General features: G+C 32.2%; 1 protein-coding gene across 1 annotated transcript in view; it reads right to left on the reverse strand.

The window, feature by feature from the left end:
- Positions 1-210: 210 nt before the first annotated feature.
- The window catches only part of superdeath (Suppressor of ER stress-induced death), a 41,045-nt gene continuing 24,391 nt past the window's right edge, over positions 211-16,864 (reverse strand). The window contains exons 3-10 of the mRNA XM_065516336.1: positions 6,126-7,042; positions 5,788-5,943; positions 3,258-3,551; positions 2,778-3,200; positions 2,028-2,706; positions 1,766-1,968; positions 1,336-1,647; positions 211-1,266 (exon numbers count right to left, since the gene is read on the reverse strand). Of these exons, the coding sequence (XP_065372408.1) occupies positions 1,035-1,266; positions 1,336-1,647; positions 1,766-1,968; positions 2,028-2,706; positions 2,778-3,200; positions 3,258-3,551; positions 5,788-5,943; positions 6,126-6,880 (3,054 nt within the window). The 5' untranslated portion in view covers positions 6,881-7,042 and the 3' untranslated portion in view covers positions 211-1,034. The remainder of the gene's footprint in view (positions 1,267-1,335; positions 1,648-1,765; positions 1,969-2,027; positions 2,707-2,777; positions 3,201-3,257; positions 3,552-5,787; positions 5,944-6,125; positions 7,043-16,864) is intronic.

Below are 16,864 nucleotides of genomic sequence, written 5' to 3' on the forward strand. Positions count from 1 at the left end.
ATGGAGTTGTTGAATTAATTATGCCCTACACCACCATAGTGGTGAGGGTATTATGCGTTTGTGCTGATGCCCAAAAATTTTAGTCTTTTCGTCCGTTCAGATACTAAAATTCTTTTGCATGCTGGTAAGTTAATATTTTAAAATAATTTTAAAATTATTCCTGTTATTTTCTTTTTTCAGATATTCTGCCAAATGTATGATTAAAACAAATTGTGTTAATTTTAGTTTATTTTCAAATTTTAAGTACTTTACTAACAAAATACATGGTACATACATACACATATTTAAATAATTCTTTGGATGCTTTAAAGCTTAAACATAAATTTATATTATACAAATTACATATATATATATAAAAAGAATTATTATTACGTTGAAATATTGATTTAAATTATACACACAACTAATATACATACAAAGAAATAAATAAAGAAAATGCAATCAATAGTATATATAAGTTTTATCATGTCATAGCAGCAAATGATTTTGCGAAGAAATTTACTGTGAGAATTAATTTCTTACGCATTTTAGTTGGGAAAATATTATTTCATAAATTAAAATATGTATATTCACCCAATGTTAAAATGACATGAAATTGCTAATAAATGAATTTGAAATTACTCATAAATGAGTTTTTATTACAATTTTTTTAAAAAAAAACTGCTTTAAAGGGCACACTAGACAATCAAATGCTTATGGATTTAAGATTCACAAACTCCGGTACAATTGAAAGTTTTTATCCTATATTTACTGTGATAGATATTGGAAATACCTTTAATTTGATATATTATATTTAGAACAGGTTTAATGCCCAATAGTTTATAAGCTAATATTTATATAAATATAATTCTAATAATCTGTTGTCAGCTATGTTTGATTGTCTAAAGGCGCCTAAATAATAAACATTTTTTGGATATTAAATTACGAAAATTTGTTTTTTTAAATACATACATACATATTAATACTTAAAATTATTTGTGTTATAAAAGAAAAGAAAAACTTTGGACATTCGTACTATGTATTAAATATGTAACTTATGAATAACTTTTTGATTCTTTTCTTAACCACTCTAATATTGTTTGATAATTTTTATTCATCCAATTGACATTAACTTGTACATGCTCGACAATTTGCTGGGATAAACGGCTGTTATCCTTTAACTCGTTTGTAACGAATGATTCCAATTCATTTAAATGATATTTCGAATTAATACGTTTTGTGGCGAATTTTAATATTGTATTGAAATTGGACATCGAGGAACCCAAACTAAAAAAGTAGTTAAATTTAAGTATATTTTGTATAAGCAAAAAATAAGCATGTATTAAATTAACTTACTATGTTTTTATGTCCTCCCAATTGTTGCGTATAAAATCGAATGCCATCTTTTGTCCCACAACATTTGAGGATACGGCTGCAAACACCCGATAAACATCTTGTTTTCGTATGCCCATGTCTCCGGTTATCGAATAACGTAGATATCTGGATAATATCCAGGGTTCCTTAGAACATCCTAAGGCTGTTAATATAATTTCTTTTTCAGTCGAAACACTTGTTTTCAAATAACGTTCAAATGCAAACTCCCATTCGGCCTCAGTGCCATATTGTACGGCTGTACAATAAACAATACCGCGTAGATTTGGTGAAATTCTAAAAAAACAAAACAGAATTAACATTAAAAGTTTAGTAAAAAAAACATATTTTTCTATTCACTTTAAAAAATAGTGTACAAACATTTTGAAATTTTTTTTTTTTATTTTTCACTCACGGATTATTTGCATCTGGATTAGGAACTTGCACCCAATTCTGAAAATGTCTCACACTATCCGATATACAACCCTGATGACCCAAATGACAAGCCATATTTAAAATTTCTACACGCTTAAAATGCTCCAACATATCATTTTCATCCGCAGAATCTCTGAAACCCAATTCGTTGTAAACTTTGTCCACCAATTTCAATAGATAGTTCTGTAAATACAAACATTAATTTCATAATATATTTACCACAATTACGGACTGTGTTTTACCTTAAACAAATCATAGTCACCCTGACTAACAAACATGGAATCTATAAATTGAAAAGCATTTACTGCGGCCTTCCAAGGTGCATGATCATCTTCATTTGTTAAGTAACGTGTAAGATTTAAAGCTATTTCATAGCTTAAGTAACCACCTCTAGCCAAATTCATGGCATCATCTATTAATTGTGCTCTATTAGAGGGAGCAATTTGTTTCAAAGTCTTGGCATTCAGCAAGTGTCCCGTAATCGTTTGCCAATTTGGCAACTCATAGTTAATGCGATAGTAACCACTCTGCTGAATATTGAAGATAAACCAATCGGCTGTTGTCAGGTTGCGACTTTCAATTTCATAAATTTTCGATCTGGGTATCCAGGTTAAAGGTCGTGTGTTTTCAAAATCCAATTCATCTGAGGTGGTATAGGTGATTGGTATCCACCAGAGAGGATCCTCTTCTTCTACTTCATTGCTATGATTGTTCAAGTTTTCATAAACGAAACGTTGTTGCTCCAAACGTATAACATTCGTATTGGGATGTTTAGAAACATGAACTACCGGGAAGCCCACTTGTAAGGTCCAAGTATCCATGATATCCTTGACCGTTGTATCACGATCTAATAGACCCTCGAGTTTGGCTTCCAAAGTCAAGGAGTGCCACAAATCATCTTGTTCAGCAGAACTATAGGCCCTGTAATTTGATTTGTTAAAAATTCATTTTGCATATTGTTTAAAAAAAGCTTTAATTTTTATATTATTTACATTTCCTTCAAGTAACGGTTCAAGCCACGCCGGAATATGGTTGAGGTTAAGAAGTGACTCATCATTCTTATGATAGTAGATCCTTTGCCATATGAAATGCGATCGAATATTTCTGTGATCTCCTCGGGATTACCAACCTCTACGGATATTTTGTGTGATGTGGATAAGGCATCTAATTGGAAAACATTTTGCAATTCATTAACCACAAATTGATCCATTGTTCTCCATTCGGGTTCTATGGCATCCACAGTTAAATATTCCATATAGCTGGCAAAACCTTCATTCAACCAAATATCTGACCACCAACTGGGTGTTACCAAATTACCAAACCATTGATGGGCCAATTCATGACCCACCACCGAAGCTACACGTTGTTTATAAGTTGAAGCCGAAACGCCTACTTCAAAGAGCATGGTAGTTTCTCTAAATGATGCCAAAATTGTTTTTATTTATTTTAATTTATTTAAATATTTAACATACCGGTACGTTATTAGACCCCAATTTTCCATGGCTCCTGCTTGAAAATCTGGCAATGCAATCATATCCATTTTTGGCAGAGGAAATTTCAAATCAAAGAATTCTTCTAAGAATCTTAATATTTTTGGTCCAACGCTTAAGGCATATGAGGCGGATTGTATGGCATCATGTCTAGCCCATACTGAGAAATTACCATCTGATAATTTACTGAAATCGGATATACTGTAGGCCACTAAGTATGTTGACATTGGCAGAGACTCATCGAAATAATCCCATTCATAGTCTGGTAATGTTTCACTATTGAGAAGAAGATATTATTATTAGAAAGCTGATCAAGTCCAGTACTTTTTATAAATTTAAAATGTCTATTCTAGAGCTTTTCACTTAATCTAACAGTTATATATTTTATATTGTACAGGGAACACACAACACTTGAAGTTTTTTTGTATCATATGGTGTTTAATTAATAGGTGAAAATCCAAAAAATTCTTATGAAATTTATATTTTTTAGTACTAGCTAAAACCCGGTGTGCCTTCCGTAACGTAATGATTTGTAATATATTTAGTCTATCTAAAACTATTATATTGGAGGTGCCATGCCCACCCATTTTTGTCCTTAATATTAATGGTAAAATAACCGTACAAAATGTATGGACTTATGGATATTAATTTCTTAATTAACATCATATGGGAGGTGCCACGCCCTCTGTGGCTACTACTCCCATATTTGGCTCAAATTTTTATACAAACGGTGGAATTGATCATGCAAAATTTTAGGACTAGCTAATAGTATCCTAAATATTTGATTTTATACTGCTACTCCTAATGTTTGCAGGTATACGGCCTTCCACTTTTTCCACCTTATACAATATTTTTCACTTTTTATCCCAATTTCGATTTCGCTTCTCTGCTTCTTTATCGATAAAGTATTTATACTTAAGCGGATCTCTATTATTTTTCTATTTTTTTAAAGTAATAAAAGCAATTGTTTTTGAAAAAGGGATACACTTACGATAGCGAAAGCGACACACTTATAAAATGTTTGGTGCGATTATTACATATAAGCAGTAACTTTATTTTTAGTTAAAGGCACTGAATTTTGACATGAATTAAAATTTTCAGACACCTGAATCGAATGATCGTGGAGCACTGATAACAAACGATGATTTAGGTACCGGAACGCGACATTTTAAATGAAAAATTTATCGAATTTTGTTCGGCATCTTTTCAGTTGGCATGATGGAATATTACATTTTCATTCTGGTCGCATAGCTGGGCGTTTTTTGGCCAATGCTTGTTTCAAACGAATATTTTGCTTTCGGTGCAGGTTCCCTGTGATGGTCTGGCAAAATTTCAGCAGCTCTTAAGAGATACAGAACTTTAACTTTAGGTTATGGATATTTGGCTTTGGTGCCGATTGGGCTGGTTGGCTGGGCTTCACATACGATCTCTTAACTTGGGGTTATTGTAAAAATGCTGCATTTCGATCATCAAAAATCGTCTCTCAAGGACTCTCGACTTCAATTCGTAAGGTATCCAATTTTGGATGAATCCTGCTTTTCGCAAACGTTTTCAGTAGCACCCAATGATTGTGCAAGCTCTTGTTGACTTTGACAACAATCTTTATGAAGTAATGCCTCTAATTATTGGTCTTAAAATATTTTTGGCTGGCCTGGGCGATCTTTGTCTTCCGTGTCAAAATCACCACTTCTGTATCGCATAAACCATCTATCGCACGTTAAAACCAAAGGAACACATTCATCATAAGTAGAGTTTTTCAAGGGAATTCCGCAATATTTTCAATCCCGAAATCCCGGGAAATTGTGGCAGAATTCCCGGGAATTATTTTCTTTAGTTTTATTTGATGTTTTTTGAACTTAACTTTCTCTAAAAGTTGCCTAAAGTTCCAAAATCCAAATAGACCAATAACATGTTCATTATTCAGGGCTGTCAGAGGATTCTATTCCGATCGAAAGTGGAATTATTTTAGTAATTATCTTTTTCACAAAGAGTAAAACCAAAATTGTTGGAATAAAACCACTTTCGGTTTCATTGAATTTTGTTTAATATTATTGGATTTTCTTCAAGTTTTAATTATTAGATCTATTTTTTTAGATCTACATTATTAAATTGAATAATTTGGGATCCCGGGAAATGAAAAAGTGCGGAAAAAGCAAAACTGTAATCATCAGAGAAGAAGAAGAAGTAAAGCAAAACTTCCCGCAAATGACGCTTTGTTGGCACAAAATTGGACAAAAAATGTTGTTGTTTACAGATATTTACCCTTCTATCTTTAATGAACGTCTAACCTTGCAATTCGTAGTAGGACTAAAACACAACCCCCCCCCCCTTCCTCTACTTAAATATTTTTTTTTCAGAAGTGATCAACACTTAAATTCAGTTTTCGCATAACAAATTTTAATTATGATTAAAAAAGAAGAATACTATTGTAATATTAAAGTGAAATCTACCAAAATTTAAGCAATTTTTGATCCTAAAAGTTTTTTAAAGTTCTAAATTTTGTGGTACTTACTGTTTTTGAGTTTTAATTATTGGCATATTCGAAACAGTTGACATATGCTTGGGTCTCGCTATATTCAGTGTGAAATTTGCCTTTAATGCTGGCTCATCAAAACAAGGAAATGCTCTGCGTGCGTCTGTAGCTTGAAATTGTGTAGAGGCCAACCACCTTTAATTATTTGCCCACATTTCAAACAAAATGAACAAAAGACACAAACAAATTAAGATAACACGAGTAATAAATATACATAAGTATTTATGCACAAAAGAAACATGTTTAATAAGTATTTGAATATAAGAATTTCAATTGCAAGACCAATAAAACAACCCATATGCCACCCAATTACCTACCTTGTTTCATTGCGCACCTTGTACGAACTGCGATAGAATCCTTGTAAATAGTCTTGTATTAAGCCACTAAATTTGATTTTAATCACGTATTCGGTATTTTTTAAAAGTTTGTCATACAATTCAATAATGAAAAATTGCTTGGCCTCCAGTAGATATTGCTTGCGTATGCGTAATTCAGCAACTCCCTCATTAGCAATAGCAACAGCTCCACTGCCCACCTTCGTCGTGCTATTGGAGCGTTTCTTATCGGATTTCCTTTCAAGCGACAGTATGGCAACATCATTTTTCGAAATATCCAAATCAATGGCATGCATTGTTACATTGTAACAATCCTCCAGGACTAGAATGTTTATGTAAATCTCACCATTAAAGGTGAAATTGCCCACATACAAGTACGGCTCCAATGAAATGTTGTACTTTAGGGGTTTAATTGAAGTTGGCAGACGTACATCTTGCTCGTATGTACGTTGCGTTAAATCGGTGGCATTTTGCTCGTTGACTTTGTGTCTCATGGGTACAGCAGTGCATACGATATCTTCATCTTCATTGGGTATCAAATCATCACATGTTGCAAAATTATAGACCACAAAGGAGACCGTAAGCAAAGTACATACAAAGAAGGCTCCCAATAGCAGTAGAGTGCTGCATGACAGTGTGTATCCCCTTCTGTGGGTGATGAACTGCGTAGTTGCGGTGTTGTTGCCACCCGATCTCTGTGATTCCATATTTAAATTTTCATGCGGATGGGTAACCATACCAACAAAGCCAGCAACCGACCTGCCTAACTAGCCAGGTGTGTGTTTATTTTAGATTGAATTTGGAATTGTTGTGTTGAAAATCACTTGTTGTGATTTTTATTACTTTTTGGTGTGTATGAAATGTTTCCCTTGTGGTTCACATTAAAGAGTAAAAATATTCTAAAAAAATAAAAAAAACAAGTAATAAAATTAATAAATTTGTTCATTATAGTTTGTCATTCCGTTTGTAACATATCGAAATATTGATCGTAAAATCAAAAAGTCTATATATTCTGGGTCCTTATAAAATTCCTGTTTGTACGTCTGTCTGTTGTTGGTACGATAGTAGCTCCAATATTATTTGTTGATTAAAAACATTTGATATTGAAAATGTACCAAAAATATGAGACAAACTCCATAAGTCCCGGTCCACACTGTGAAACATTTTGAAACATTTGCTGCAAAACATTTTTCAATTCTCTTTTGAAACTGCATTCGTGTCCACACAGTGAAGTTTTTGCTTTTCAGTTTTTGACATTTCTGTATAGTACGAATACGAACGAATAAATGTGGATGACATACTCAACAAAAACTTCATGTACATGAAACAAAGTATCCTTTTTCATTCCTCTTTCCCCTTTCATCAACAAACTCAAATGTTTTGAAGCAAATGTTTCACAGTGTGGACCGGGACTAAATGTTCATAATTTTCAAAAATGTTTTGCTATTTTCTTTAAATATGTTGCAGATAACATGAACTTTTAGACACATTGTTCTTTTGATAAAAAAAAAATACAAATTCTGCTTAAAATTGCAAGAATCGCTAAAGGATTGCTCCTTTCTCCATATAAATCTCTTCGCGGAATATGGCTCTATGATACAATGTCTATAAAAAAGCAATATTCATACAAAATTCAGCATCATATACTGGAAGTTTAGCTTTACTTCTTTAATTGCTCACCAAAGCTTATGGTGATTGTGTGCCATAGGTTTCAACGTACAAGAGATGGTTTGTGTGTTTCAGAGTTGGTGATTTTGATATGGAAGACAAATATCGCCCAGGCCAGCCAAAAAATAATTGGATTCATTGGACTTAACAGGAGCTTGCAAAATCATTGAGATTTACTCAAGCAGCAACTTCAAAACGTTTGCGAGCTGCAGGGAAATACGAATTTAAGCCGAAAGAACTTGAAAGACGATTTTGCATGTCCGAAATGATGGTCGAACGCTATAAAAGAAAATAATCTTTATACCGAATCATTAATTGCCATGATATATGGATCCATTACGATAATCCGAAGCGTAAAAGATCGTATGTGAAGGCCGGCCAACCAGCCGAATCGACACCAAAGCCAAATATCTAAGGTAATTCTGTGTAGATCTATTATGAGCTGCTAAAATCTCACCAGACCATCACATGGAACCTGTACCGAACGCAACTGATTCGTTTGAAGCGCGCATTGGCCGAAAAACGCCCATAATAGGCCAGACATGAAACATATTGCAATGTCTGTTTAAAACTATTTAGAATGAAGTGTTTGGAAAGTTTTGCCTCGATCGATGCAGAGCGCTCTCTGGGATACACTTCACTTCAGAACAGAGTATCCGAAATTGGCTTGATTCGTTCTTGGCCTCAAAAGATGAGCAGTTCATTTTAGAAGATGCTGATTTATTAATACTTTCCTTCCGCTCGAATCCAAAGCTTATGGTGAACGTGTTACATCGGTTTCAATGAGAGAGATGGTTTGTGCTGTTCAGAAGTGGTGATTTTGGCAAAGAAGACAAAGAAAGCCATTAAAGGTTGGTAGACCAAGAATGAAGATAGTTGTAAAACTCAACAGGAGTTTGCAAAATCATTGGTAGCTACTCAAGCAGCAATTTAAAAACGTTTGCGAGCAGCAGGATTCATCCAAAAGCAAGTAAATTGGGTACCATACGAATTGAAGCCGAGAGACCTTGAAAGATGAATTTGTATGTCAGAAATGATGCTTAAACGCTATAAAAGAAAAACATTTTTGCACCAAATCATTACTTACTATGAAAAATGGATGCATTTCAGTAATCCAAAACCTAAGAGATCATATGTGAAGCCGAATCGACACCAAAGCTAAATATCCATGGCGCTAAGGTAATTCTCTGTATTTGGTGAGAGCAAAAGGGTCATATCTATTACGATCATCACATGGAACCTGTACCGAATGCAACTGATTCGTTTGAAGCGAGCATTTGATGAAAAACGCCCAGAATATGCAGCCAGACATGAAACCGTAATATTCAATCATGGCAACGCTCGGTCATATGTTGCAATACCTGTTAAAAAGTATTTAGAATGAAGTGGTTGATAAGTTTTGCCTCACCGCTTTATAATTCAGACTGGGCACGATCTGGGTCGACTACTATTTGTTACGAACGATGCATAACGCTCTCTCTGGGATATGCTTCACTTCGATACAGAGTATCCGATTGGAACACAGCTTGATTCCTTCTTGGCCTCAAAAGATAAGTAGTTCTATTGGCTCAGAATCCATATATTGCCATTAATTAGGCAACGAAATGCCCCCTCTTCCATCCTATTCACCGAATTTAGTCCCGAGTGACTATTTCTCGGAAAGAGATTTGAATCCAACGATGAAATCATCTCACAAAAAATACCTATTTTGATGACCTCGCCAAATCTTATTTTTTGGAACGGATAACAAACTTTGGACAAAGTGCATAAAACTCAAAGATAACTATGTTGAAAAATAAAATAATTTTTTATCCAAAATACTATGTTTCATTCAAAAAGGCACGGACTTTTTAACCAACCCTAGTAATAGAATATAAAAAACTAAAGGTAAATGTTATTACTATATAAAACGCACAACAATATTGATGGTGGGTACATAAGATTCGGCACAGCCGACTATAACACCTCTTACTTGTTTTTGTTTAGTTTATTTATTATTTTTTATTTGCGAAAGTTTATCTTTTCTTAGTTTGGCAAACAATTAAAATAATTATTTTTTCTTAAACAGGAAAAACAAATGATAACAACTTTTGGAAATTATAAAGATTTATGGCAGTTCTTTTAGATCAGATCAGACACGTGCTTGACCGTGCTTCCATCTACGGAAAGATCAAAGATAGCCTTCTCAATTGTATTTTTTTTATTACAAATACAGTTAAGCTCTAATAAATTTGTGTTTATACGCAGTAAATCAATTGCATTTGATAAAACACAAGTGTTTTACTCAAAAATAAGTATTTGTGTATATAAATATTTACCGTTAAAAAAATCCCTATATTAATATTGATATTTTGACGCCTAAAATATGAATGACACATTAAATTTTTTTTGACAATAATTTATGGTTCTCTGACTGGCGGGGTTATCAATTTAATACCAATCATCATGTTTTGCATACAATTTAATGTTTACTTTCGGAAATTTTAATTGTCGAAAAACGTATGAAATTTTTTTTTCCCAAATTGATATGTATCTGATTATATATATTTGCTAATTAAAAGTAAATAAAATATTCCTAAATGAATTTTATTTAGAAAAACACCGTTTGCAAATGAAATGTTTTGAAAAATGGCCGCAATGACAAAGCACATCTTACAATCTTTATATATTTATACCTTAAACCATATAATAAGGTGCGTTTCATATGTATAACGTCATTTTATTTTTCAAATAAAATTAGATTACTTAGTTTATCAACAAATATTCAAATTTCATAATTGTAACCTCACTTTGGAAATAAATAGTAAATCTCGTAAATAGTAAACTTTATTTTAAGCAACATAGGTTAGCATCGAATAAAATATTCATAGAAGCCTTTCTGAGAGACAAAAAACCTAAGTCTGTTGTCATAAACCTAAGTCTTTCTTTCTTTTTACTCTCGGAATTATTATACCATAGTGGGGAGAGTATAACACCCACCTTAAAGTATACCGATCGACTTACAATCACTTTCTGAGTCGATTAAACGATGTCTGTCCGTCCGTCCGTCTGGCTGGCTGTCCATATAAGCCTTGTGCGCAGAGTACAGGTCGCAATTTTGAAGATATTTGGATAAAATTTGGTACATATAATTTTTTCAGCCCAAGGACGGAGCCTATTGAAACTGGCTGAAATCGGTCTATTATTTCACCTAGCCCCCATACAAATGTCCTCCCAAAATTGGACTTTATCGGTCATAAATGTTTAATTTATATATGTATCTCCACAAATTTCGCTCCAAATAAGTTTTATATATACAAAATTCATGTCACCAAATTTTGTTACTATCGGTCAATAATTACTCATAGCTTCCATATAGACCCGCTTCTGAAATTACTTTAATATGCATAAATCTCTTAAAAATGTTGGTATACACACAAAATTCAACATAAATGACTTTCATATAGACATAAATCACACGACCTAATTTCATGGTGATCGGTCCATAATTGGTCATAGCTCCCATATAAGGCCCACTTCCGAAAATCACTCACGAATATAAATTATTGATATTGTTACGTTTTAACCTTTTCAAAACGCTGGTTTATTTCCTTTAAATAAACCGTATACTTTTGATTGCAAATAAAAGCCGTTTAGTAGTTTGAAAATGGTAACAACTCTTTATTTATTCAAATGTACAACAACAGAATTAAATAGTCACTCAATGTTTTTTATACACGTTTGTAAATTCGCAGAAATACAGACACAATTTATAATGTACACGAATTTACTTGAAAAACACAACACACTTTAAGGCACTCAGTTGATGTTTATTCGAAAAGCGTCTCTGATAAACTCACTCACGACTGCAACCTCTGCCACTATTTATAACACTGCATAACCATCTAGAAAGCTCTATTTCTACAATGTTCTTTAACTGAATATTCGAATTCGAATACAGCGTTGCCAACTTACGATCAATGGTCAACTGAAAGCTTTTATTTAATAATGCCCACAGATATGTTACAGTTTGCTATTTAAATCAGCCCTTAAAATCGTTATATTTGAATTCAAGTACAATTTCGTAACAATATTTTTAAAAGAAAAATGTTTTGGCTCATTTACTTAGTGTAGGGTATTATATGGTCGGACTTGACTGACCATACTTTCTTACTTGTTAATAATAATTTCATTACTAATTGTTGATTGAGATCCAAAGGTGATTGTGTTATAAATGTTGAACGATAGTTCGTTTCCTCCCACCATTCCGTTTTCGTTTTCTTCGAGATCTTGAAGAAATCATTAACAACCAGTTGCACCTCAGAGAGTGTTTACATTAAGCGCTTCCTATCTTTGAATGTAAATAAAACAAAATGTGTGTGATAGGCCTATCGTTGTCTTTAAGTCCGAAATGTCCAATTTTCCTTGACTCTGACGCATAAATCAGGCTGAATTTGACCGATGGCATGGGTTATGTTGGCTTTGAAGGTCGCTGTGGTTTGCGACTTAAGATGCCCTCACAAGAAAAAGTCTAAGGGGGTCAAGTTGCATGATTTCGGTGGCCAGTTCACATCACCGTGGGATGACCACGTGACATGAAATGTTCATGACCTCAAATCGCTCGTGCAGAATGTTCAATATGGCACGAGCTGTGTGGGACGTAGCGTATCATGCAATCCAGGATAAAAGAATTTGGTAATCATTGGCCTATAGCACTGGCCTGGCCAACGTCGTGCACAAAGAAATATGGACCGATGACGACGCCTGCCTAAATTCCACATCAAACAGTTACTTTTTCGGGATGCATTGGACGCTCTTGGATCTCCTGTGGATTGGTATCATCCCAAATTCGACAATTTTGATTGTTGACGTACCCATTCATCCAGAAATGGTCCTCATCACGTAAATTTTTTTTACTATTGGGTGTATGACTTAAAAATGTGTAATATTTGAATATTTTTTAGATTTTATTTTGAAACATTTGTACAATCTAAATTTATTCAAAGTATTGGCCATTGTTAGCAATGACCTTTTCCCATCATTCTGGCAACATATGGATTTCGAGCCAAAATTACTGCTCATGTTTCGAGGCCAACAACGAATCAAGGTATTGCAACATGTGGCCGAGTGTTGTCATGATGGAATATTAAGGATTCATGTCTGGCCGCATATTCTGGGTGTTTTTCGGCCAATGCTCCCTTCAAATGAATCAGTAATGCCTCCAATTCTTGGGCAAACTTTGCCTTCCGTGTTAAAATCCCCACTTCTGAACCGAACAAACGAATCAGTTGGGTACAGGTTTCCTTTGACGGTCTGGCCAGATTTCAGCAGCTCATAATAGATAGGACCCTTTTTGTCCCACCAAATACAGAGGGCAAATTCTCGCACTCGTACTCGAAATATATTCGCTCGGTTGGAATAATACTACAATACTAAGCATATGTATAATATATGTATATGTTTACAGCTATTTAAACAATCTTAATGTTGACATCTTTATTTTTTTAAAGTAATTTATTCACGAAAATATATTCGTAAAAAATTTACCACTGAAAATAAACAATTTGCTGAAATTATTTTATTAGCGCGTGTGTAAATACAAAAATATAATAAAAAAAATAATTAATACCCCTTTAATTGCAAAATAAACTTGTAGTTTATTTTAACAGCAAATAAATAAATAAAAGCGGGTATTTAAATACAGATATACAGCATATAAATGGAGCAACATGTCATGTACTGCAAACTACTCCTTTCATACCAAAATGGATCAGTATTTAAATTTATTTTACTTGTATCGAGTATACTTAGTAATACTGTATACATCAAAAAATTTTTACAAATAATTTGCAAATGTTTTATAAACTTTTCTAACATAAATATTTGTTTTATTTTCTCTTAATGTTTTTACAAATAAATATACAATAAATTGAATGTTTCCTTCTTACAAATAATTGTTATTATTTTTATTTTAACAGATTAGAGAAAACAAGTAAGAGTGCTATATTCGGCTGTGCCGAATCTTATATACCCTTCACCAAATTATACTTCAAAATTTTAAATATTTTTAGGTAAACAAAATTTAATTTTTTTTCCAGTTTTTTTTTGAATTTTTTGGAAAAAAAAATTTTTCGATTGTTATTTTAAATTTTAATTTTTTTTTTTTTTAAATTTAAAATTTTTTTTTTTTTAAATCTAAAAAATTTTTTTTTTTTAAATTTTAAAAATTTTTTTTTTTAAATTTTAAAATTTTTTTTTTTTAAATTTTAAAAAATTTTTTTTTATTTTTTAAATTTTTTTTTTTTAAAAAAAAAATTCGGGTTCAAAATTTTTTTTCCCGATTTTGACCCATTGTAGGTCCAACTTACTATGGTCTTATATACGTCGTTGCAAATGTCTTTGAAATATCTATCATTAGATATCCATATTGTCTATATTAATGTCTTAGTAATCCAGATATAGGTAAAAAAATAGGTCAAAAATCGAGGTTGTCTTGGTTTTTTCCTCATATCTCAGCCATTTGTGGACCGATTTTGCTGATTTTAAATAGCAAAATTCTCGAAAGCATGTCTGACAGAATTATTGAAGATTTGGATCCCGAAGATATCTGGGGTCTTCAGAAAACTGATTTCAACAGACAGACAGACAGACAGACAGACAGACGGACAGACAGACAGACAGACAGACAGACAGACAGACAGACAGACAGACAGACAGACAGACAGACAGACGGACATGGCTTAATCGACTCCGCTATCTATAAGGATCCAGAATATATATACTTTATAGGGTCGGAAATGAAAAATGTAGAAATTACAAACGGAATGACAAACTTATATATACCCTTCTCACGAAGGTGAAGGGTATAAAAATAAATAAATATTTTGTTTAAAACATCTTCAAAGAATTTTTTTCATTTAACTTTGATTGGCATTTTCAATACTTTCAATTAAAAAAAAAAAAACAATAAATTTCATATCTTTAATTGAAAAAAGGCCCTCAATCTGTGATCACTCATAATTCTAACCAAAAATCGATTTTTATACGAAAAACTCAAAATATCTAAAATCTTGGTAAATACGCGTATAAATGAAAAAAGGACCTCAATCTGTGATCACATTTTTCACCAAAAATCGATTTTTATATGAAAATCTCAAAATATCTAAAATCCTTAATATCTTGGTAAATATGCGTTTAATTGGAAAAAGGGCCTCAATCTGTGATCACTTATATTTCTCACCAAATATCGATTTTTTATATGAAAATCTCAAAATATCTAAAATCCTTAATATCTTGGTAAATATGCGTTTAATTGGAAAAAGGGCCTCAATCTGTGATCACTTATATTTCTCACCAAAAATCGATTTTTTATATGAAAATCTCAATATATCTTAAATCCTTAATATCTTGGTAAATATGCGTTTAATTGGAAAAAGGGCCTCAATCTGTGATCACTTATATTTCTCACCAAAAATCGATTTTTTATATGAAAATCTCAATATATCTTAAATCCTTAATATCATGGTAAATACGCGTTTAATTGAAAAAATAACCTCAATCTGTGATCACTTATATTTTACACCAAAAATCGATTTTTATATAAAAACTCAAAATATCTAAAATCCTTAATATCTTGGTAAATACGCGTTTAATTGAAAAAAGGGCCTCAATCTGTGATCACTTACATTTCCTTAATATCTTGGTAAATACGCGTTTAATTGGAAAAAGACCTCAATCTGTGATCACTTACATTTCTCTCCAAAAATCATTGAAAATCTCAAAATTGAAAAAAGGACTTCAATCTGTGATCACTCATAATTCTAACCAAAAATCGATTTTTATATGAAAATCTCAAAATATCTAAAATCATTAATATCTTGGTAAATACGCGTTTAATTGGAAAACGGGCCTCAATCTGTGATCACTTATATTTCTCACCAAATATCGATTTTTATATAAAAACTCAAAATATCTAAAATCCTTAATATCTTTGTAAATACGCGTTTAATTGGAAAAAGGGCCTCAATCTGTGATCACTTACATTTCCTTAATATCTTGGTAAATACGCGTTTAATTGGAAAAAGACCTCAATCTGTGATCACTTACATTTCTCTCCAAAAATCATTGAAAATCTCAAAATTGAAAAAAGGACTTCAATCTGTGATCACTCATAACCAAAAATCGATTTTTATATGAAAATCTCAAAATATCTAAAATCATTAATATCTTGGTAAATACGCGTTTAATTGGAAAACGGGCCTCAATCTGTGATCACTTATATTTCTCACCAAAAATCGATTTTTATATGAAAATCTTAAAATATCTAAAATCCTTAATATCTTGGTAAATATGCGTTTAATTGGAAAAAGGGCCTCAATCTGTGATCACTTATATTTCTCACCAAAAATCGATTTTTTATATGAAAATCTCAATATATCTTAAATCCTTAATATCTTGGTAAATACGCGTTTAATTGAAAAAAGGGCCTCAATCTGTGATCACTTACATTTCCTTAATATCTTGGTAAATACGCGTTTAATTGGAAAAAGGACCTCAATCTGTGATCACTTACATTTCTCTCCAAAAATCGATGAAAATCTCAAAATTGAAAAAAGGACCTCAATCTGTGATCACTCATAATTCTAACCAAAAATCGATTTTTATATGAAAATCTCAAAATATCTAAAATCATTAATATCTTGGTAAATACGCGTTTAATTGAAAAACGGGCCTCAATCTGTGATCACTTATATTTCTCACCAAAAATCGATTTTTATATGAAAATTTCAAAATATCCAAAATCCTTAATATCTTGGTAAATACGCGTTTAATTAGAAAAAGGGCCTCAATCTGTGATCACTTATATTTCTCAACATAAATCGATTTTTATATGACAAACTCAAAATATCTAAAATCCTTAATATCTTGGTAAATACGCGTTTAATTGGAAAAACGGCCTCGATCTGTGATCACTTCTCACCAAAAATCGATTTTTATATGAAAACTCAAAATATCTAAAATCCTTAATATCTTGGTAAATACGCGTTTAATTGAAAAAAGGGCCTCAATCACAT

This window comes from Calliphora vicina, chromosome 1 (assembly GCF_958450345.1).
Source record: "Calliphora vicina chromosome 1, idCalVici1.1, whole genome shotgun sequence".
Taxonomy (NCBI): domain Eukaryota; kingdom Metazoa; phylum Arthropoda; class Insecta; order Diptera; family Calliphoridae; genus Calliphora; species Calliphora vicina.